The sequence below is a fragment of the Lichenostomus cassidix genome, chromosome 4 (genome assembly GCF_008360975.1).
Source record: "Lichenostomus cassidix isolate B80296 chromosome 4, HeHo_3.0, whole genome shotgun sequence".
NCBI lineage: Eukaryota > Metazoa > Chordata > Aves > Passeriformes > Meliphagidae > Lichenostomus > Lichenostomus cassidix.
This window is the reverse complement of record NC_139484.1, coordinates 49,061,550-49,083,683: the sequence shown is the minus strand read 5'-3', so window position 1 is coordinate 49,083,683 and position 22,134 is coordinate 49,061,550. Positions and strand designations below refer to the sequence as shown.

The window sequence follows — 22,134 nt, the reverse complement described above, 5'->3', positions numbered from 1 at the left end:
TAAAAATCAAATCCTGTCACTGAAGCTATTTTATTTTGTGTTGGAAAGAAATATTGCTCACCTAGTTTGTTGTTCACTTGTTGCACCTCAACTGATATGCAGAAACTTCCAGCTAAGGAAGATCACTAGCTGGATTGCTTGTAATGAGAGAAGTATATCACATATTTGTGGACATACCCAGAAACAAAATAGGCAGACGATTTTAGAGTAATCTTTTTTAAGGTCAGCATTTTTCAACTACAGTTTATGCAGATTGGAAGATATTGCTTCCCCTTGCTGACTACCAGTCAGTCTACCTTATCCTATAGCAGGATATTACGAGTCCCTGTGATCTGTTAATTTATTTATTAATAAACTCTGTGTAGAAAACCAGCAAAACAATCCTGTTCTGTAAAAATATTCAGATAAAACAATAGCAACATTTATACTTTATATTAAACTAGACCATTTTAATAGAGGATTAGGGTGTCACTGTGTCTGCATCAGGTAAAGGTGGTGAAATCTCAGCAGGAGATCAGCTGCCACTGGAACAATAGTTCTGCCTGTGCCAATTGACATCAGACTACTCAGCTCTCAGGAGAGACACTTCAGAATTTTACTTCAAGGGTGCAACTAAGGAGATTAAATCCTGAAATAACTTTGAGGACCAGAGTCAGTATTCCTAAAAAACAGCACCTATGCAGAAGACTGAAGAACAATTTCTTACCTCAGTTCTGCAGTCACACACAATCCATTAAATTTAGGTTAATTGTTCTAGAATTCTGAAAACTACATGAGGTCAAATCCTATGGCCTTTGGAGGAATGTCAATTTCCATTTAGACTGATTGCAATAGAATATTTAGCATTTTGGAAGGCAGGGAACAAAACTTATGTGTGCCACTGAAAGGACTTTTACTTTTCAGATCCAGCATAATTTTTGTTATATTTCAGCTTTATCATTTCTATTCAGTTAATGCAGATATAGTAGAAGAAGTGAATTATTAACCTAGAAAAAATTAGGCAACTGAGGTAAGTTTAGTAGATATTTTGATTGTCATAGTTCATGAAGTATAAGAATACTGTGCAGTGTTAATAATAATTTTTCAAATAATATAATGTAAGATATGCCTCTGCTACAGGTCATGGGATAACAGCGGTAAAGGAAAAAGCAGGAACTACCCTAAGAATTCATAGCGGAAGTTCAGCGTCATTGGAAACAGCAGAGCCTCCTGCAGCTGAAACACCAGTTACAGGTGTGTTCGAGTCCACTGAAATTGGAAACTACTCTTTGACATTGCCAAATTACTTTGATGTACAAAATTTTAACATTTTGGTCACAGAAACCAGTTTGCTGTAATTTGTGACTTGCAGAGTTGAAATTATCCTGCAACCTGCTTTTTTTTGTTTTGTTAGAAGCAGAAGACTCTCTGGACCAAAGCTCTTCAGAGAATATTCCTTCTCCTTCAACTGGATCTCGTGGAATGCTGTCAGCTATCACTAACGCTGTACAAAACACAGTGAGTCATTTTAGCTGGTCTCTCTGCTCTAGATGTTTTTCATTATTTTTAGATTCAACTTCACTGTAGGCCTCATTTTTTAAGTTATAGGTCTGTAAAATAGACCTGTAAAAAGAACTGTAAAAACAGTTCTTTTGTAAGTCTTTTGCTTAGGGTCTTTTCCATGACAAAATAATTGTTAAATTAAACTGTCAAATAAAAAAAAATTCAAACAGATCTAAGTCAGTTACTATTTTGTCACCAGTTTCAGTGAAAAAATATGGTCTTCTCCTAAACTATGTAGAATTCTGCAAATTCTTGGAAAATCTTTTTTGTAACTGTACCATCATCTCTTTTTTTATTTTTATAGTTATGTCCTTTCAGAGAAAGTGCGATATGATTTGTTACCATTTTTGAAGGCAGATTAAAAAAAAAAAATTTGCTTATTTTAAGGCTTTTACTAAGCTCTATTTTTAGTCTCTAGCCGTTACCTTTACCTTCCTGTCTAGTCTCTAGTTTTGTATTAGCCTTCCCAGAAGGGGGTCTGACTGCAGACCCAGTGAGGCAAAATCTTTTGTTCATGCTTCTTTCTTACTACACTGTCCTTGTATTTTGTTTGTTGCACTTCATCCTTTTCTCTTTTTCTGGATTTCAGCTTTTGCAAAACCCTATACTGTACTGTTTCCAAATCAATTTTTGTGTCATTGTCTTCCCCAACTTTGTTTACACCTTTCAGTATGGTATTTCACTTGAAATTAAAAGAGATGTTAAATATTGGCTGTAAAAGCATAGAAGATTAACTCCCCACTGACCAAGTTTTATGAAGTGGCAGTTCTTTCTTAGTATATATCCAGTTCACTCTCAGTGCCTCATCATTCTAATATCAAAAGATTTTGGGAGCTGAAGGGGATCCCTGTAGATTATTCCTAAGACTGTTTCTACAAAGCCTGGATCATATGGCTTGTGAGAGCTGGGCACCAGTAAGATTACTTGAGCATTATACAAGATTTGCAAATGAGAGAAATGTGCTTGTAGGCAGCCTGGAGAGGCTACTATACCACAGTGATCAATGTGGTACAAAAAGAATCACTTAAGGTCTCAGTAAGTCACCTGTAATCCTGTTTGAGCTTTGGTAGGGTTTTCCATTACATATCAGGTTGCACCAGCATTTGAGTATCTGACACACATAATCCAGACCTAAATGGAAATCTTTAGGCAGTGAAACTACTTCTTCAGTGTACATAAAACATATGAAGATACAGGAAAAACATATGTATTTAAATAGGCAGTTCCAGAGTTATCAGAAGTCTTAAAATTTTAAAAGTCAGGTAAGGCAGGGTCTTCCTGTTCATGATAGACTTTACTCCATATTATTCCTATGTCGAACATGTTCCTACAAACCAGATGACATTGAATGAAATTAAAATTAATATTCACAGAATGACAGAGTCACAGAATAGTTAGGATTGGAAGGGACCTTAATGAGCATCCAGTTCCTGTGCCTCTGCCTTGGACTAGGATACCTTCCACTAGACCAGGTTGCTCAAATCTTAATCCAGCCTGGCCTTTAACACTTCCAAACATGGGGCATCCACCACCTCTCTGGGCAACCTGTTCCATTGCTTCACCATCCTCATAGTGAAGAATTTCTTCCTGATGCCCAATCTAAATCTGCCCTCTTTCAAATTAAAGCTATTCCCTTTTGTCCTCACACTGCTTGCCCTTGCAAGATGTCCCCCTCAACCCTTCCTATAGCCCCCGTTTAGTTACTGGAAGGCTGCTAGAAGGTCTCCTCAGAGCATTCTCCTCTCCAGGCTAAGCAGTCCTAATTTTCTCTGACTGTCTTCACAGAAGATGTGCTCCATCTCTTTTATCATATTACTTATAATTTTTTTATTTACAACAATTTTTACATTTTCTCTGTAATTAATTTAAGTAAGTAATTTAATTAACTGGAAATACTTGTATAGTTCTTTTTTTTTTTCTTTTGGAAAACATACGCAGAACAAAGTAAATGCATCAATCCTATTGTTAGTTAAAATATAGAATATTTAGGGACCTGAATGTTCAAAGACAGTGTCTACAGAAACACTCCTCTTTACAAGTTCATATTAGCCTAAACTCAGAAGAAAATAACCACATTGCATTATTTTTTACAGGGAAAAAGTGTATTATCTGGAGGCTTAGATGCTTTGGAATTTATTGGGAAGACAACCATGAATGTCCTTGCAGAAAGTGATCCTGGATTTAAGAGAACCAAAACACTGATGGCAAGAACAGTCTCACTATCTCAGGTTGGATTTATTTAAATACTGCTCTGTCAATGCAATTTCAGATTCTTTTTCCAGAATTTCACATGCCTCAGGGAGAGGCTTTATTTATTGCAGTAGATACCGGCTGGGCTTATGGAAATAAATATAATGCTTTATATATGCTCTACTTTATTTTTCTTCACAGAACCACAAAAGATAACATATAATCATCTTTTCTGCATAATCACATATGCAATAGCTGATTTGAATAAGACAGTATGTGTGGTGATAAATCATTACCATCTGGAGACAGAATCAAATTGTTGGTGTTTTGGTAACAGCTGTAAATAGATACCTTCCAGCATAAACATTACTATACTGTTTTCTTTGGAAACCAGTAATACTGGAATATGACATGTTTCATTAGGAATTAAACCTGTAAAAAGTTGTATCTCAATGTGCATCTACCTTAATGGTACCCTTACACAGTTGTGACTCACATGTTTTAAAGCTCAGAAATGCAATAAAAAGAGAAGTGTAAGTGCTGTCAGTACAAAATTATTTTAATTCTCTAGACACAGAGGAGGGAGGCTGGGGAACACAATAGACATTGAAAATAAACTAACTTTACTGCATGTTTACTTCCTTGTAGAGAAGAGTAAGGTATTTTTTCTTTTAATGAGATGTTTCATTTGTAGTGTTGATCTTTGTAAGAGTTAACAGACTTATACTGTTATAGCAAATCAAAAGCAATTAACTCTTGTAAAGGCCCACAGGGTTAAAATGAGCTTTTGAGAATGTCTCCTTAAACAACATGCATGAATTTTCACACAGACTCTGAGGCAGAATACAACATAAATCAATTCTCATGGGTTGCAATATCACTTTTTAGTGATTTGTTCATAAAACTTTGTGAGTTAACTTTGGAAGATGGAGACTTCAGAGGAAAAACATACCATTGTAAGTCTTTTGTAACAAATTAATTCCTGAGGACAATATTGTAGAAATTTTGAATGATGGAGTAATTTAAGTGGTGGGACTTCACCTGTATTCGGAGACTTGTATGTGACCTAAGATGCAGTTCAGATGTATTTACCATCTTTACTGTAGCAAATGCATGAGAGGCTATTTCTTTCTGGGAATAGAAGGAAGACATAGAAGATCCTATTGGGTACACTATTCTATACTTCTTATATACTGATAGAAGTGTATTAAAAACACTCCGGAATATACCCAAGTATATAGAATGTAGCTCTGCCTGACCTTTGGTATAACTCATTGATCTCTTTTGTCAGTCCTGCTGTCACATAAAACTGACTTTAGTATTTGCTAAGAATATTTTATAGGAAATATTTATGTAGGTGCATTATTTATGCAAGTTGATGGGTAGGTCCTGAAAATAATAGTCTTCCCATTTTGTGGTCTGTAGAATGGATTGCTTGGCTTTTTAAGGCTGCACATGAAATAGTTCTTTTCCTTTTATTATAATTGGTGGTTATATTCATTATATGGTAGCTGTAGCTGGCATTGCTTTTGAAAATATAAGCAAGATTGGGTTTTTTTATTGTTTCTTAAAGAAAGATGGTTAGCAATTACCCTTGGGAAAACCCTGATTAGAATACTGTATAAATATTTTGTCAGAGAAAATTATCAAAAGTTAGCTATTTCATCTCTAAAATTTCAGCTCTGCAGGTGTGATACAGTCTCAGATTTTACTACTACTTTTAGGCACACAGAAACAGACAGTAATAAAATCTGTCATGCAGCACTATCAATGAAACATGGAATGATGTATATTTTTACAGCTGTTGAGAGAAGCTAAAGAAAAAGAGAAACAGAGGCGAGCCCAGCAAGTTACAGTTGAAAGAACAGCACATTATGGACTACTTTTTGATGAATTCCAAGGTTTGTCTCATCTTGAAGCTCTGGAAATCCTGTCAAATGAAAGCGAAGCTCAGGTACAGTACAGTATGCAGACCGCATAAAGCAATATGGTTGGTAAAAAAATTAATCTTTACAATAATTTTATTCTGTAGATGCACATAGAATGAGCAGTAAGCTTTCCATCAACTTCAGAGAAAGCTGAATTGATCCTGTGGGCCAGTCCTGGGCATTAGGAACTCAATTTCAATGCACCTAAAAGTTAGCTACAAGATTAACTCAAAGCAAACAGCTTTATAACTGACAAGTATTTTTGTTAGGACCATATGTAGTGTGCATTTTTCAGCTTTTGACACTATGCAGATGTCTTGCAAATTCCTTGCAGAATTTGCAAGGAGGTTGAAATCTTTTGGTTTTGTATCAAATACTTAAATTCAGGAATCCCAGACCTACTATGCATGGAGGCTGGTGAATTAAAATGAGTTCCAGATTACTTACTCACTTCTTATTGTGTTAGTTTTTAAAGTCACATAAAACTACACCAAGATACTATTACTGAAAGTCTACAGATGTCTCTCTGAAGATGGTAATGTTAATAGGGCCTATGTGATAAATATATATTTTAATTTCTGCTCCCTATTTACTCTGCTGGTACATCAGTATATCTCTGACAGTAGAGTAATAGAATTTTATAGATTCCCAACAGTGTTATTTTTGTACTGAAACAGTTTTCTAAATGCATGTCTTAAAAACAAGTTTTCTTTTTTGTTTGTTTTTGGTTTTGTAATTAGCATGCTTTGCCCTGTGGGGTACTTCTTAATAAAATATAACCAACTTATTTTTAAAAATATTTTATTTGTTCTCTCAAATACAAGATGCTTATATTAATAACAGTTAAGTACATACTGTCAATGTTGTTTTTATTTCTTATAATTACATCTAGATGAAAAACTATACATTCAAACCCCACATGTAAGATTCAAGAGTCTGCTTTTGGAAAAAAAAAACCCAAACCAAAAATAGCCAAAACCCACCACCCACAAAACAGGAAAGAGATAGACAGAAAACAAGTTCAGATTAATTGCATGTGTCAACACTATTTTTATTTTACTGTGAAATATCACAGGGTAAACAAGACATGTGCAGGTTGTTACCATGAGATTCTGATGCACTTCATATTACATCCTAGACATGTACATAGTCCAACTCAGTCCAACAGGATTGATGGTAACTGTATGGGCCAACAAGGCCAATACCCAGATAAATGTTCCAATTACCACACACATACGTACCCAGGCACAAAATACATTGAGAGTACTGTAAGCTTGAGAACTCTTCTAAAACCCCAAAAGCCACAGGAGGAGTGCGAGAGATACCAAGGATATGTGTGTTCAAGCTTGTACTTTAAAAGTTTCTGTTAAAAAACATTCCCAGTTAGCCTTGGAAAATGATAGTGCTATAGAAAGGGAGGAAAAAAGCACTGTGTAGTCCTTCACAACCTGAGTTGAGTCTGAAGGCTTTATCTTGCATTTAACCCTGAGCACAGGAGCTGGACACAAGGACAAATGCTGAGGTAGTCTGGATATCTCTCAAGCAATCTTTTAAAAAAACCCTTGAAACAAACATAAAAGTAAAATTTTGTATCAAGGGCAGTAAGGGCATTTCTCTTGGCTTCCACTGGCAGAGGGAGCACTCATGGGATTAACACCATAAAACTGTAGTACAGTGATTCAAAGAATCTGTTTCCATCTCTCTTAGATGCACCATCCTATTACATATGCAGGGACTTGCAGATTCCTGAGACATTCAAAGACCTGTCAATACATTCTTCAGAACAAGTAGACTATCAGTAATTTTGGCTGCATTTTGAAGGTGGGAAAACAGATCTCTTTTTCCAGCTCTTCCTGTGAGTGCTCAGACTAACCATTCTGCCTGTGCTCTTTTTGCCTGCTGCCTTCATCCAGGCAATCCAAAATGCCTATTATGGTTTGCAGTTGAACCATAGATTTATAGTTCAAAACTCATGTTCTGGGGGAAGGTAGAGACCTGATGATCTGGTAAGGCTGGCGTCATTTTTGTGATACTCAACAGTTCTGTTGACAAGAAATAAAAATACGTCTAAATTGAAAGGTTAGAAACAAGATTTTAACAAAATAGAAGTTTCCATTTCTTAGTCTATTTTGGATTCAGCCTCTAAATTAACATTTAATAATACTTACTGGCCTTTCTTTTACAGATTCAGTCGCATTTAGCAACACTTGATGGAGAACAGTTGGAGACTGTGAAAAATGATTTAATTGCTATAAAAGAGATTTTTGTTCCAAAGGAATCAGATGATGAAGTGGTGCAGGCACAAAAAGGTAATTAGAAATACAGAGACTTAACCATATGAATAATTGTTACTTCTTTATCTAGTAATTAAAAAAATTACAATCTGAACTGTAATTTCTGATATCCTAATAGTCTTCATAAGGTAGTTACTAAAATTAATACTCTAAAAGTTCTGGAAGCTGGTCAATGTTTAATTTTGAATTCATACTGTAACCGAAGAGCAAGATATAGAAAATAAAACATAAATCAATATTATATTGCTTTGCTGTGTCATCAAAGCAAAAAAAACAGGGAAAAAATAACTTTGTGGATAACTGCTGTTCTTAGAGATTCTGTTTATGAAAGTGTATAATCTGAAAGTTTTGGAGTATTTAGAAATGCTTTTCCGTTCAGCAGCTTCATCCTCACTCTGCACCCTCCCTTGGCTGGATGGGGGAAAATATTAGAGTGTCATAAAGAAATTTAGGAACTCTGAATTTTTTGAATAAAAGTCACTTTGAAACATAGTAGCAAAGATGCTTTATTGTTTGGCAAGACTTGGCTTGTGGAGTGTGAGAAGGAAGTTAAAGCAGCATAAGTGTGCCAGTAACTGTGACATGGCACAGCACTGAAGAGAATGGGCCGAGCTCACAAAAGTTAAAATAAAATGGGAGAGTGCTTTAGTTCGGGGCAAAATAGGTGTTTTGAACAGGTCAGAAACTTCAGCATTCTCCCAAACAGGTTAGAACAAGGATAAGAAGTCAGCTTAAAGCCAGTATGGTTCATGTCTCCAGGCCTGTGAGATCCATACCAAACCTCTTAGAGCTAACAGAAGCAATCCCCTTGACCTGATTGAAGACTGGCTTATGCCATTGAACACCACATTTTTCTGTTTCAGAAACAAATAAACAGAAAACAGTATTTCTTCCACATCCTCTTGATCGTCTCAGGGGTACTTTGTACGTAAAACCTGCATTTTGCAAGATGGTGAGATACCATTTCTTTAGCCTTCAGAAAGTTAGAAAAACTGTGTTAACATCCACAAGTTCTAACAGGAACGTAATTTCTGCTCAGGTTGCTCTTTCTGGCAGTGCTTACTCAGCTTGCTTGATCTCTCTCACAGGGAGCTCATTGTTTCTCATTGTGGGGGAGAGCAAGTGCTCAGCATAAAGTCCTGGTATTGTGCTGGTTTTTTCCCCTCTTACTCTTCAAAACCCCACATTCCTCTATGGGGTTGTGAGAAATAGAAGTCAAGAAAGTGTATTACCTGCTTAGGAGAGAGATATTTGTTGTTCCTTAATTTCTGCAGAAAATAGTTCCTTGCTTTGAAACCAGCTCCTTGCACAAAGTGGTGTTTTCTCCGAAGGTCAGAAGTTCTGTTTTCTTCAATAAAGCACAGCTGCTTATCATGCTCCTTGAACCATTTACAGACATTTTGAATGGGCTGCAACCAAGGCAAATGAATACCTTAAAAAGAAAAAGAGAAATGTATATGCCATTACTGTATATATTCAGAAAAAAAATAATAGGTGGGAGAAAACACAGTACTTTGCATTCAAGTGTTTGAAAAGGGTGACCATTTTGTTTTATGTAAATTCTCAGGATCCCTTCTTCTCATAGACTCTCAGAATCGCAATGAGTTTCTGATGCTAGTGCCACTTTATTTTCTACCATTAATGCTTTCACTTCTGTAGGAAGAGATATTACTGCAGTGATCTTTGGAGGACTGTTTCAGGAAAGAATTTGGGCTAAGCTTTTTTCTTGGCAGCTTTGAAACTGGAATTGTAGTATTTTTTGTGCCTTGGCTTAACAGTCAGATAGGTGCAAAATCAATTAAAAAAAAAGAAAAAGAGCATCTATTTTCTGACACAAGTAGCAGAAAGCCACACACAGACCCTTCTCTCTAATGTTTCCTCTCACATTGATTATGTAACCCTTTCAAGTATTTTTCACTGCAGCCTCATTTCAATTGTTTATGAAATAGTAAGAGGAAAATATCTGAAAAAGTAGCTTTACCTACATTTTGAAAGCCATTAACATGAAAAATTTCATATGTGAGGTTAAGCAAGACAGTAACCAAAGTGAGTATTCAATTGAATATCCCAGTTATCAATAACTGTGGTAATTCTGCATTGATGTGGTAAACTGCTGATCTCTTTTCAGTGTGCTGCCATTCATAAAACCATTTGGCATTGATTTAAGAGCAAGTGAGTGCACTGTATGCAGTGTACTGTATTGCAAAGCCTGAAAATCCTATTGTCAAAATGTACTCATAAGGGCAGCAGTGGAATTAACTCCGTGCATCTCTTTGGTTTGCCAGAATACAAACTTCTTGACCTGTTCCCCTGATGTTAAGACATAAAGCTCAGTCTCTTGTTCGTTGCAGGGGAAGAATTCTTTGTGCTACACACTAACTTGTTTTATAGCACCAAAGATGGGCACTCTTTACAAGCAAGGATGAGATATCCTTCCCTCTAGGAGAGTATAATCTGAGTGTCAGATTTTACCACCTTTCCACCTGTTGTGTGGTACTGTAAACACTTCTACCAAAGTCCCCAAAATCACAGGAGGGTAATGGCCCTCTGCTTTTACACCCAGTACTGAAGATTTGCATAAAAATGGGAAATCTTGCCTTACCTGATAAATGAGCAAAAGAAGTGAAAATACAGCAAGATGCCAAATTAATTTTTGAAGTAGCTGGACTTTTATCAAGCTCAGTATGGGGACTCTGGCCTTTCAGAGGCATCAGGCTAAAGAGCTGGATTTTGTGTATCCCATCAGAAAATCTTGTCCAAACTCAGTAGCAGATTAACAAAACCAACCAAAATATTAACTTTTAGGAACTTGGAGCATGTTAGAATATGTCATCTGCAAGTTGTCAAACAATGTATATGTAATATACATATGTATATTATATGTACATGTATATTATATGTATATGTATATTATATGTATATGTATATGTATATGTATATGTAATAAAAATGAAGTTTGACTATGAGTGATACTTATTGCTCAAAAATCTTGTGAAATAAAAGGCCAGATTCTTTGAGGCTCATTACTTCAAAGCAAACCAGAAAATATTCTTCATTTAAGCAAATCTCCACCTTAAAATAGAAAGAAAATACACCTCCTACCTGTGGTTTGCAGGCAGAGCAGTAGAGAACATGTATGAACAGTATGAGAGAACAGTATGTTTCTTCTGAAACTTATTTGTATCTGGCCGTGCTGCAGTTTTTATTCCTTGGTTTGAGAGAACAGCTAGTGTCTCTGATTATTTTGTGGGTCATGTATTTTTTGTCAGACAACATGGGGTTATGCAGTTTCTTGCCTTCTTGTCTGGTTTTGTGAAACTTAGTGGAATTTAGGATGGGGTAGAAAGAGCATTTGAAGTGTCAAGCTGGTGTATCAGGTTCTGCAGGGATCCCTGTTGCTTGTTCTGTTCTTTATTTGAGCATGTATGTGTATGTATCACACACATTCCTTTCGTGTGTCGCTGCCACTTTTTTTCAAGTGCAGGAATGCTTGGTGAAACTATTTCACTGGATGTGTTTGATCATATAAAATATTATAGCAGTAACACACTAACAAAAACTGTCTTGTTTTTTGTTGCAGCAGACATGGGAGAAGAGTTTGTCAGCATGCTCACGGAACTGCTCTTTGAATTGCACGTTGCTGCTACTCCTGACAAGCTAAACAAGGTTAGCACCTGTTAGTGAGCTGCCCTCAGTTTCTTGGACAAAGAAGCAGGGCTTTGTTCTGAAATCTGACACAGAGCAGTACCCAGCTCACTTCAGACAGCTCAGAAAGCAAAGTGCGGGAGACTGAGACTAAAATGCTGAATATAGAAAAGCTTTGACAGAAGAAGTGAGATGAGTAAGGCAATGGAGTTGGACAGACACTTTCCAGAAAGCCTTGAACCAGGGGTGTCTCAGCAGGACAGGGCTCATGAGCACTGCTGATTTGGTCTTACGTACTGGGAGCAAAGATCAGGTTCAGAATAATTTTTCTTACTCTAAAGGTTAGATGTCTAGTAGCTACTCATATAACTAGTCATGTTTGTACTATCAGGTCCATTACAGCTGATTAATCTGCTCATCTTAGGCTCAAATGAATGTTTATCTTTCTAGCTACATAGATAGACTATGGATAACTAGCTTAGGCTTAGGTCTTAATGTATTTTAATTTGACTACATGTTAAAAAAGAGACATCATAAATTTCCTACTAACATAACAGTAGTCTCAAGTTGTAAAAAGCTTCAAGACTCTTCAGCTTTGATCTACTTTCATGTCTGGGAAGGTAGCTCAAGATACAGTGATTTTATATTTATTTTTCCTTTAAGAATATAGTACATCTCTCTCATGTCTCCAATTTTTTTTCTTTTTTATACACCCCTCTTATTTTCTTATTTGGAAAACTGTAAGAAAAATTTGTCAAGTCATTTGAATGATACCTAATAAAGCTGAAATATTAACTCTGGAATTAATGCCAGCTGTATGTGTTGGTTAGGAATATTATACCTTTAGAGAAAATATCCCTGGATGATCCATCTTTATGAGTCAGAAATGCTTCTCCCTACAGTTTCTTAAATATACACTTAACTAAATGCCACACAGAGGTTTTATAAATTCAAATTTCTGAGTGTAAAAAAGGAAGTAATTAAATGTATCGTTAATTGATGTTCAGGAATTCATCTGACTTTTGCTTTTCAAACTAAATTTTGGGGTTGTGTTCTTTGTTTGGCAGGCTAGGAAAAAAGCTCATGAATGGCTGGAAGCAGCCCGTTTGTCTACCCCAGTTGACATAGAAGAGGAGCTAAAAGAAAAACCTGGAGAACCTGGTGAAGAAAAGACTCAAAAAGACAATAAAATTGACAGTGATGAAACAGAAGGAGAGAAAAGCAAAACTGTGGAGGTAAAATAATTTTTGGAGGATAAGTTTCATTAAGTGCATGGACATACTTGTTTTTGTTTCTTTGTGTGTTTGTTTTATATATCACCCTTACTTTTTAAATTCATGGAAGTAGTAAGAAATAATAATATACAACTATTCACTGTAGACCTAATAGGAGACTAAATTACATAAGTATTCTTACTGTTATTTTGTTTCTGTAAGTAAATACCAAAGTAGCAGGTTCTGTATCATGTTGTTTTTATTGTTTCATATCTGTGTTTTCGTGTGCATGCATGTGTATACTCAACATACCGTGAGCTGAGGGATTCTCTGGTGCAATGTCAAGCACTACATGCGCATTTAAAGTATCTCAACATTTCTTACTATCTCCTTCTCTCAGTGACTGTGCATGGGAAAAATGTTCAAACTACTTAAACAGTCTCATGAAGAGACAAAACAGAAATATTATTTAGGCAACTAACAACTATTCATTCTCTTTATGAAAGATAGTTCTTAAGGCTAAAAGTGTTGTGTTCATTTAGACAGACCTGATAAGGTTAATTGTTATTGAGTATTTTTTGTCAAGTTAACAGCAATCTTAAATGTGGTTGCTATCTTTGTCAAGATTATTATTTCTAATAAGAAATTATCTGTCATGTTTCCTTACAAAAAAGGTCTAAAGAAGCAGACAGAATATATACACTGTATATATTACAGATTTTTATGGGATTGCAGATTTCCAACTGGCATCAGTTTGTGAAAGCTGTAACCCCTTAGTGCTACATAGAGATTTTTATCATTGTTGATAAAAACCAATTTTTTATTTGGCACATCATCATTTCTGCTCTGGAGACTCAGCTGAGGCATGACCCAGTACTACTGGTTCCATAGGAAAATAATTATGACTATGACTTCTTTTAGAGTTTAGGTGTCTTTATTTATTAGGACCAGGTTTAAAAGTGGTATGTTAGATAACCCAAGAGCCTGACCTAGTCCCCAGCCAAGTAAATTGTAGACTTGATCTTACTAATTTTTCTGAACAAGTAGAAGGTCTGTATTTTATAGTCTGTGGATATTTCATTTTACGTTGTTTATGAGGATGACATTATGGCTGATATTATTTCATTATGTGTGTGTTGGTATTTCCAGTTAGGATAGGAAAGGTTCCTATGTTTGAAATTATCTTATATGTATGTATCTATAAATACATTTATCAGTGTTGCTATTAATGATTATATTATTCCCGTTTTTAATTTAAGGAAATCTACATGCTGTCCATTGAAAGTCTGGCTGAGGTAACTGCTCGTTGTATTGAACAGCTTCATAAAGTAGCAGAATTAATTCTACATGGGCAGGAAGTAGAAAAAACAGCTCAAGATCAAGCAAAAGTACTGACAAAGTGAGTATTATGTACTTCATATATGAACATTTGACATTTGCATAGAACTCATGAAGTTCCATTCAGCTTGAAGGCACAGTAAGTTAATGGATCAACAAACAGCATTGGCTTTAGGGGTCCTAATGCTATATTTTCTCATGCAGTCAGGTTATATAGGCTACCTGTCATTTTTTGACGTGGCTGACATATGTATGTTTAAAAAAACATGACCTATACACAGGCTAACAGTTGTTTCTGCTCCAGCAAGCAAATGTACATGCCAGGTTGGGTTGCATTTCCTGTTCCTTCTGCAGAAGACACTGTGCCTGCATATATGGAATTTGCTTTTAGAGTTTATTCTGCAATCTCATTATCTGCCAATAGAGTTTTGTTATCTAGTGTTTATCTGCCAAAAATACACAAAAATCAATCTGTAGTTCTGAACAATAGACCACAAAGTCAGCAACTTTGTAGTTAACCATAGTGAAACATCCATAAATTCATGAAGACAGTCTATCTAGTGGGGCTCAAAATTCAGCTCTCAAGCCCTCTGTAGTTACCAATTCTACCAATTTCAGCAGGTTTTGATGTCAGGATATTTTAAACAGTCAAGTCCTAAGTAAGTAAAATATTTAACCAAGTGCTTCTCCTTTGGAATGCTACTTAGAATAGCAAAGTCCATAGGAACACTTCAGTCTAAAACAAAGCACTTATGAAGTAGTTTTCAGAATCAGAGCTAAGGTATGGTGCACCTTGCAGGATGAGGTCCTATGGGATGCCTTTGTGAATGTCTAGAAAAACAATGAACTGGATCTCCTTGTTCTCTCATATTTTAACCACAGTGTGCTTCCCCTTTAAGCACAGAGTAGATGTTTTATTGGTCACATAGGAAACCTCTCACTGTTCTCATTCAAGTTTGGTTTATTTCCAACAGTATTCCCAGGAGCTGTGTTGCTGCAATCATCAGAAAAATAGTAGTTTAATTAGAAGTCTAGAATTTAAACAAGTGAAACATTCCACTATTAGAATATTTAGAAGCAAAATTGCTTTAAGAACTTCTTGGTTTCTGTGATACAGTTTGTCATAGGGTTTTTATTCGTTGATAGATCAAGGATGTATTTTAATATTTGTCTCATTTTTTTAAACCAGTTTAACAAGTGCCATGTGCAATGAAGTTTCATCTTTATCAAAGAAGTTTTCTGATTCTGTAACAGCAGCTGGGGTAAGATGACAGCATTTCCTGTAATATTTGGGCTTTTTTTAACACAGTTCACCCCTTGAAATAGAAACTCTTACCTGAGTCCAGTGGCTTTATATCAGCAAAGAGGCCATTTCTTTCCTTGGATCAAGAACACAGGGCATTTTTACCTCAGAGGAAGTTACAAGCCTTGATAGATGACACTGTGTCCCCTGCCTTCTAAAATCTCTCTTTCTAGATACAATTTCCTGTTTTTCCTGATTACCACTCAACACTTATCTTCTCACATTGAAGGTCCCCACGTTTGAAGTTCTGCAGCTTGATGATAATTTCTTCTGCAGCTCAGCCTATCCCTTTTGAACATATTTGTGTAAAAGTCATTAACAGATCATACTTGCAGTACCTTAAGATGGTTTCACAAGTTGTCTTCTTACCCTTTACTAGATCCCCTGCCTTAGCACCACAGTTTTCAAAAGATTTAAGAGATTAGGAAATGTTTGGTCCATCTTTAAAAAATTCCTTCTGTCTTCTATCACAAGGTATTCTTTTTAAGAGCATTCATTTATCTGTGAACATCTTTGCTAGAAATAGTATCCTGCCTTTCAAGATGCTTCAAGGATGATTGACAACTCAGTAATTTAGCAGGATTCAGACGTAAAAATTGTACTGTTGCTCAAAACACTCTGTAAACATCAGAGAAGAACAAATTCTGGTTCTCCTGATTGCTCCATGAAAACATGAATGCATATCAAAGGAAATTTTTCCACTTCTCCCATGAGCTCTTCCAGCACATCTCTGAGCATGTTTTTTCAGTTATTTTTAAAGAATATGATTTATTTGCTTGATTTTATTCTGAATAATTTACATAACCTCTAATTACTCCAGGAAAAAAAATGCTTATTTTGCATTTTGGGATTGTATTTTAGCATATATCTGTGGGACACTTGCAATAAATACATGCACAAATATATAAAAATAAATTGCATGCAAAATACCAAACTGACCCACGAAACAGTGCATTTTTAATGGGTTTTCTAGTAACTGGGAGTAAAAATATACTTCTTTTTTCTAACCATCTTTCCTTGGTTCTGCCATCTCTCTCCAGACTAGAAGTAAGATTTTCATGTTTCTATAAATCTGTAATATGAAAGCTACCAGGTTGTAAGTAGAAATCCTTCCATTAAATTAATCAGTATTTTGTTCAGTGTTGAAGGAAAATAAGTCTTGCTGGAGGTTACTGTTGTTTTGAAAAAACACAATGCAAAGAACAGTGAAAATAAAAAGGGAGGAACTTTGCCATTTTAAAAAGCAGAGGAGCTAATGCATCTTGATTTTCTAGCCTCTGGTAGTGTCACTACTTATTGTATCCATCTTTATTCCTATTTGGTTGTTGAGAAAAATATAATGCATGCTGAGCATTTTCCTTCTTACATTTCTTTTTCCTTTTTGTGTCCTTGAAAATGAGCAGGGGGTTAAAAATTTTGTGGGATGTGAAAAGGTGACTGATAGACAGATGGACAAACAATGTTATTGCATAAACTTCACACCTGTAGGAAAGTCAGCAATTTGAAACTCTGTGGTACATGAATCAGTGAAGAAGTAAAACCCTGGGCCTCTCTTAGTTCATTGTGCTCTGTGATAGAAATACAGGGGGTCTACTGAGTTGCGTTTGAAATGCAGACATAGTTACCAGCAATGCTGACATAAACAGTCTGAATAAGAATCAAGGTAAAACAAGACCTTTATAGAATTCATAAAACCACATCTCAGATATCAGTATATTTCTGATAAATGTATTTCTTGATCTGGCATTTCATTCTGTTTTCTGGTTTACAGAGCAATATGAAGGCTGAGGTTCTTAACCCCATGATCAACAGCGTACTACTAGAGGTAAGCTCCACCTCTTCACATTAGAAAATGTTCTGAAAAAATTATTTTAAATGAGACAGGCAGATTTATTTCTGAAGAAAAAATATTTAAGAGATAATGACAATATCGTTCTGGGTGTTCAGTGCCAGCTCATAAATGCCCCAATTTTGTGTTCAGTCTCCCACAAACACTGTAGTAGTAAGGTTGCATTTACTGAGGATTCTTAAGAGCTGTATGACTGGAGTGAGGCTGGCCAGCTCTCAAACTCTGCTGATATATTGGTCAGAGCACAGCAACAAGTTGCAGTTTCAGACTATTCTTTCCTTCAAAATTTGCATTGTAGATATGCTACAGGATTTCCCTTTCACAAGCATTTAGATTTCTCCAAAGATTCACAGTCTAGCAACAGCCTTGGTCAGCACATGGATAACGATGTGTCAGACCACCAGAATGTTGATGAGTGATTTCTTTTATTTGACACCATGATCTATTTTTCTTCAGAAAAGCACAGTGAGTAAAATGTACCTCAGTTTTACCGAAAAGAGTTTGAGATTAGTATCCTCATAAAGTTCTAAAACCCATGGTATCTGCAGCACAAATTTTTAACTCTGTTAGTTAGATCACTTCTCTTAAAATGTAAATAAATATATAGTAGTGACCATAAATTGTTATTCTGTATTTAATAAAAGCATTCCCTTAAAAATGAGGAGAAGATTGCTTTACAATGAGCAATTTTGCACTGAATTAACAATAACTTTAAGGAAAATTATGGAAAGTTGAATAGAGCTGTAGTAAAGACTACTATGCAGCTCCTTTTGTTACAGTGTAAATTTGCTGTTGCTGCTGACTTATTTTCCTGTGGTCAAGGAACCACAAAATCTGTGAATGTTCAGAATGGTGGAATATAATGTTCTGTACTTCATAAATCCCATTTTTGTATACATACATATATTCATTTGTATGTAAATATATATTAATACAGCTTAGGATCACGAAGAATTACAAGCCACTATACAGTTCAGTCTTAGAAACTCCAAAAATAGTACTACATGTTAAAACCATTATAATTCAAACTATTAATTTCAGTGACACTTCTTCCACCTACAGCAAATTCAAAATTAGTTCAGTTGATGGAAAGACTAGCTGGCTTGTGTTTAAAAAGTCAAATCTACCTCTGAACACTGTGGCATTTTATTATATTCATATTATCAACATTGTCTCGTGAACACTGTCCACGAGTTCAAACTTAGGGAAAGTCAGATTTTTGTATAGTGATGCTGGCTATGCTTGATAGCTGCAAACTGGTGTAATTTATAATTTTTCTTATCTACAGATTCTAAAATCTTGTGCAAAGCCATATGCTAATATAGCATGATGCAGATGTAAAAAAAAACAAACATGTAATTCCTGAAGTATGTGGCAGCTGTACTGATGAACCACATGTTTTCTCTCCCCATTAGGGCTGCAACAGTACTACTTACATTCAGGATGCTTTCCAGTTACTTCTTCCAGTTCTGCAAATTTCCAATATCCAGACCAGTTGTTTGAAAGCCCAGGAGTGACAGTTTCCCAGGAGTTGTCAGCTTGACAGCAGCTGCAGACCCAATGTCTTTAACTGTGCCAAGAGAAGAGCTGGTACGAGAGAATTCTGCCCACTAGATCTCTTGGAAGACACTAAATGCAATTTTGCACATACAGTACTGAACAACATTTTAAAACACTTTCAGACTTTAGAAGTAGTTAGTAATTTTTTTTCCAGTACAGTTCATGCTTTGCATTAATTTAAACAGAAGCTTACTGATATTAGGATTACTTAAATTCGGATTCTAAATGTTGACCCTTTCAGTTGTAAACTATGTATGAAACAAATTAGAATGTAAAGTTTCTTAAAACATTTCACTTCAAATGACCATTTCTATTGTTTGTATTATAACCATCAGTTAAAAATGTATATTTCAAAACCTGGTTTCAGTATTTAATTTTTGCCAACATGAACAAATCAGGACAGTGTTGAGCTTGTTAAATATTATTTCCAGTAGCAATAATAATATCATACTAATATGTACCACTAACATAATGCTTTGTATTGAAGGAGTTGCACAGCAATAGATATTAACTTTACTAAATGAACATTATGGAGGATATACATAAAGAATTATACTGAATAGAAATTTTCTGAGCCAGTTAAGAGTACGGGTATAGCTCTGTATTTGCTGACCCAAAAGTTTATATTCATTTAGGCCTATTTCTTCATTCCAATGGTTGAGCAACACACCAGGCAAATAATCTTTTTAATATGCAAGGAATAGAAAATTTCCCTTTTGTTTGGCAATTGAAACACCTTCTAAATTATCTTCTCTCACATGTATTACCAGGTTAGCACTTTGGAGTTATTCCTACCTACAGTTAAGAACTAAAAGTTGTAGTAAGAAGTTGTGAGAGAATTGCTTTGGGTATGGAGGCCATATGTCAGAGCAATCACCTTTTTTCCAAGGCAATAGTTAGGCAGGGCATAAACAAGTGACAGAAATGACATTTTATAACATTAACACCATGCTAATTTGTCCATATCTTTAGCTAAAAATCCTGAGCTGTGGACCTAAGAATTTGTGTAGGCTAGTTTACCTCTTAGACTGGAAGAACTTTCCAATATTTTACATAGCCATTTGATGTTTATTATGTTTCTTTCAGTTATTTTGTATTTTTTTTCTCTTGGTATATTTGTGAATTGTATTTAAATGCTAATTTTTACAGTTAACATTTTAATATGTTTAAGCATAGTTCATAGATCATAAAAATAATGAAATAGAGCCTGAGGAAATTTCTGTGTTTGATAGAAAAGAGAAACCATGTATCTGCTTCACACATGGTAACTTCTTTGAGTAAGAAGAGGACAGAAAGGTCTACTTGTGTTTTACACTATTGTGGTCCCTATTCTGCTGTCACACTCACTGTGACTTTTCCATTTTCTGTTATTTAGAGGTGAAATTTTCCCTATCCCTGAAATAAGGTTTATTATGCAAAATCTATTTTCTGGCACCCTGTAATTTAACAGAGGTGAGATATCTTTCTGGGTAAGTAGAAGATGTACAGTCTTCAAATTCATTTGCACAGGTTGCATATACTATCAGAAGCCTCAGGTGATAATGTTTGAAATCATTGAGGGCCATTCTTAAGTCAAAGATTGTGTGTCTGAGATACTCCTTACTAGACCTTTCACTGTCTTGCTTAAATTATGAAGTTATGAATAAAGTACCTTACCCTGAAGTAAAAGAAGCTATAAAAAGTAACATGAGGACATAAAGTATTTACATCCATACAACGTGTAGGAAGGGAAACAGGGCAGGATATGAGCATACGGATATTCCTGTCTGATCTTAGATTCAATCATCTTGCCCTAGGAAAACTGAATGTTTTATCTTTAAATCAATTTTAGGTAAATAATATTTCAGTAGAAAAGTACTATATGGATGTAGCCAGAATATTTTGTTTACACTGATTTGTATTTTTCCACCAGTCAAATAAATAATTTGAGATACTGAACTGAGACAGTACACTAAAAGGGAGTGGTTTGAAGAATAATGTGATGGGAGTATAGTAATTTACTTTCTGATTTTGTGATTGACCTTTGGAATGATGAGTGTGATTTTAGTGGGAAACCAACAAAAACAGATGTTGCCTTAAACTTTTAATGGAGAGCGTTCTTTCTTTCATCACCACCCTTTTCCAGGTCAGTACACTGAGTGTGCCTTGCCACTTGGCAAACTATTAGGTTTTAAGTATTTGTGAAAATTACCTGTTCTCTTGAGCAGATGTGTTTTCCATGGCATTCCATTCACTTTTGAGCACACCCACACTGGTATGCAGAGACAAAGGAGGCAGGCTTGTGCACTGACTAAGTTAGAAATTTATCAACATGAAGCTTAAAGCAATGTCTGCATACCTAGAGCCTTGTAGATGATCCACAGTTACAGGTCATCCCTGAAGAATGAGCTGGAATTAGACTGTTAAAGAAATCACTTACTGTATGTAAAGGATATTGACTTCATTTTTTCTTGGGTTTGGGTTTCTTTTTTTTTTTTTTAGGTAAACAAACCAAAGCAAGCTGTAAGTTGTTCACTGCTTTTTAGGGTATAGTCTATTCATGTGTAAACATCTCTTCCCCATGAGTTCCTCCTGCACTCCAGCTTCCATTGCTAGAGACAGCTGAACAAAAGAACTGTCTCTTCCACTTTTTTTCATGCTGCTTAAATCATCCACTGAAGCAGCTAATATCTTCCTCCAAAATGTGCCTCAGTCATATCACACAAAATCAGTCATTACCAGTTGGTATTCTTTCTAATCATGTGTGTCACCAGTAGTGTCCAGGATTCATAACAGTTTCAAGGATTCTGAAAACCCCACTGTATTTTGAGTGGCAAATATAGATTTCTGTCTTTTTCTGATTCACAGAAGTGTTTTTATCATACAAGCATTCACCCAGCTCATAGGATTATCTTTGAGACATTCCAGTTCTATTTCAAATGACAGCCCCATCCTTTCTGTTAGTCTCAGAAGAATGTAGAGCATGGAAAAGGACTTTTTAGAGCTCTTTTTAAAACCATCACAGAGCAAGGCTTAACATGACACCATCAGCCAGTCTGACCTACTTTGAAGTTCTTACAGTCTGACTGGAAAGCCCTCTGGACTTCAAACACTTTATTCTCTCTCAGGTCAACCTTTGTTGCTGAAGCTGCTTTTATTGTGCAAGCTGTACGTTTTCCATGCTCTGTCTCCTACTTCAGCCTTCATATTGATGATGGCTTGCAGTTTTAGAATTAAAATTTGAAAATAAAATGTCAGAGATTCAGCCATATTAAAAAGATGGGAGATGAAA

General features: G+C 35.5%; 1 protein-coding gene across 5 annotated transcripts in view; it reads left to right on the top strand.

Annotated features, from left to right (window-relative positions):
* The window catches only part of FAM114A1 (family with sequence similarity 114 member A1), a 33,598-nt gene extending 12,793 nt beyond the window's left edge, over nt 1-20,805 (top strand). For 2 of the 5 annotated variants that reach the window (XM_085059150.1, XM_085059149.1), the window contains exons 4-14: nt 1,120-1,233; nt 1,394-1,497; nt 3,636-3,770; nt 5,534-5,686; nt 7,846-7,969; nt 11,535-11,620; nt 12,667-12,834; nt 14,073-14,212; nt 15,341-15,413; nt 17,226-17,279; nt 18,719-20,805. In XM_085059150.1, coding sequence (XP_084915276.1) covers nt 1,120-1,233; nt 1,394-1,497; nt 3,636-3,770; nt 5,534-5,686; nt 7,846-7,969; nt 11,535-11,620; nt 12,667-12,834; nt 14,073-14,212; nt 15,341-15,413; nt 17,226-17,279; nt 18,719-18,820 — 1,253 coding nt within the window. In that variant the 3' untranslated portion in view covers nt 18,821-20,805. The remainder of the gene's footprint in view (nt 1-1,119; nt 1,234-1,393; nt 1,498-3,635; nt 3,771-5,533; nt 5,687-7,845; nt 7,970-11,534; nt 11,621-12,666; nt 12,835-14,072; nt 14,213-15,340; nt 15,414-17,225; nt 17,280-18,718) is intronic. The other 3 variants (XR_014851769.1, XM_085059152.1, XM_085059151.1) reach the window with 3 other exon arrangements.
* Nucleotides 20,806-22,134: the final 1,329 nt, after the last annotated feature.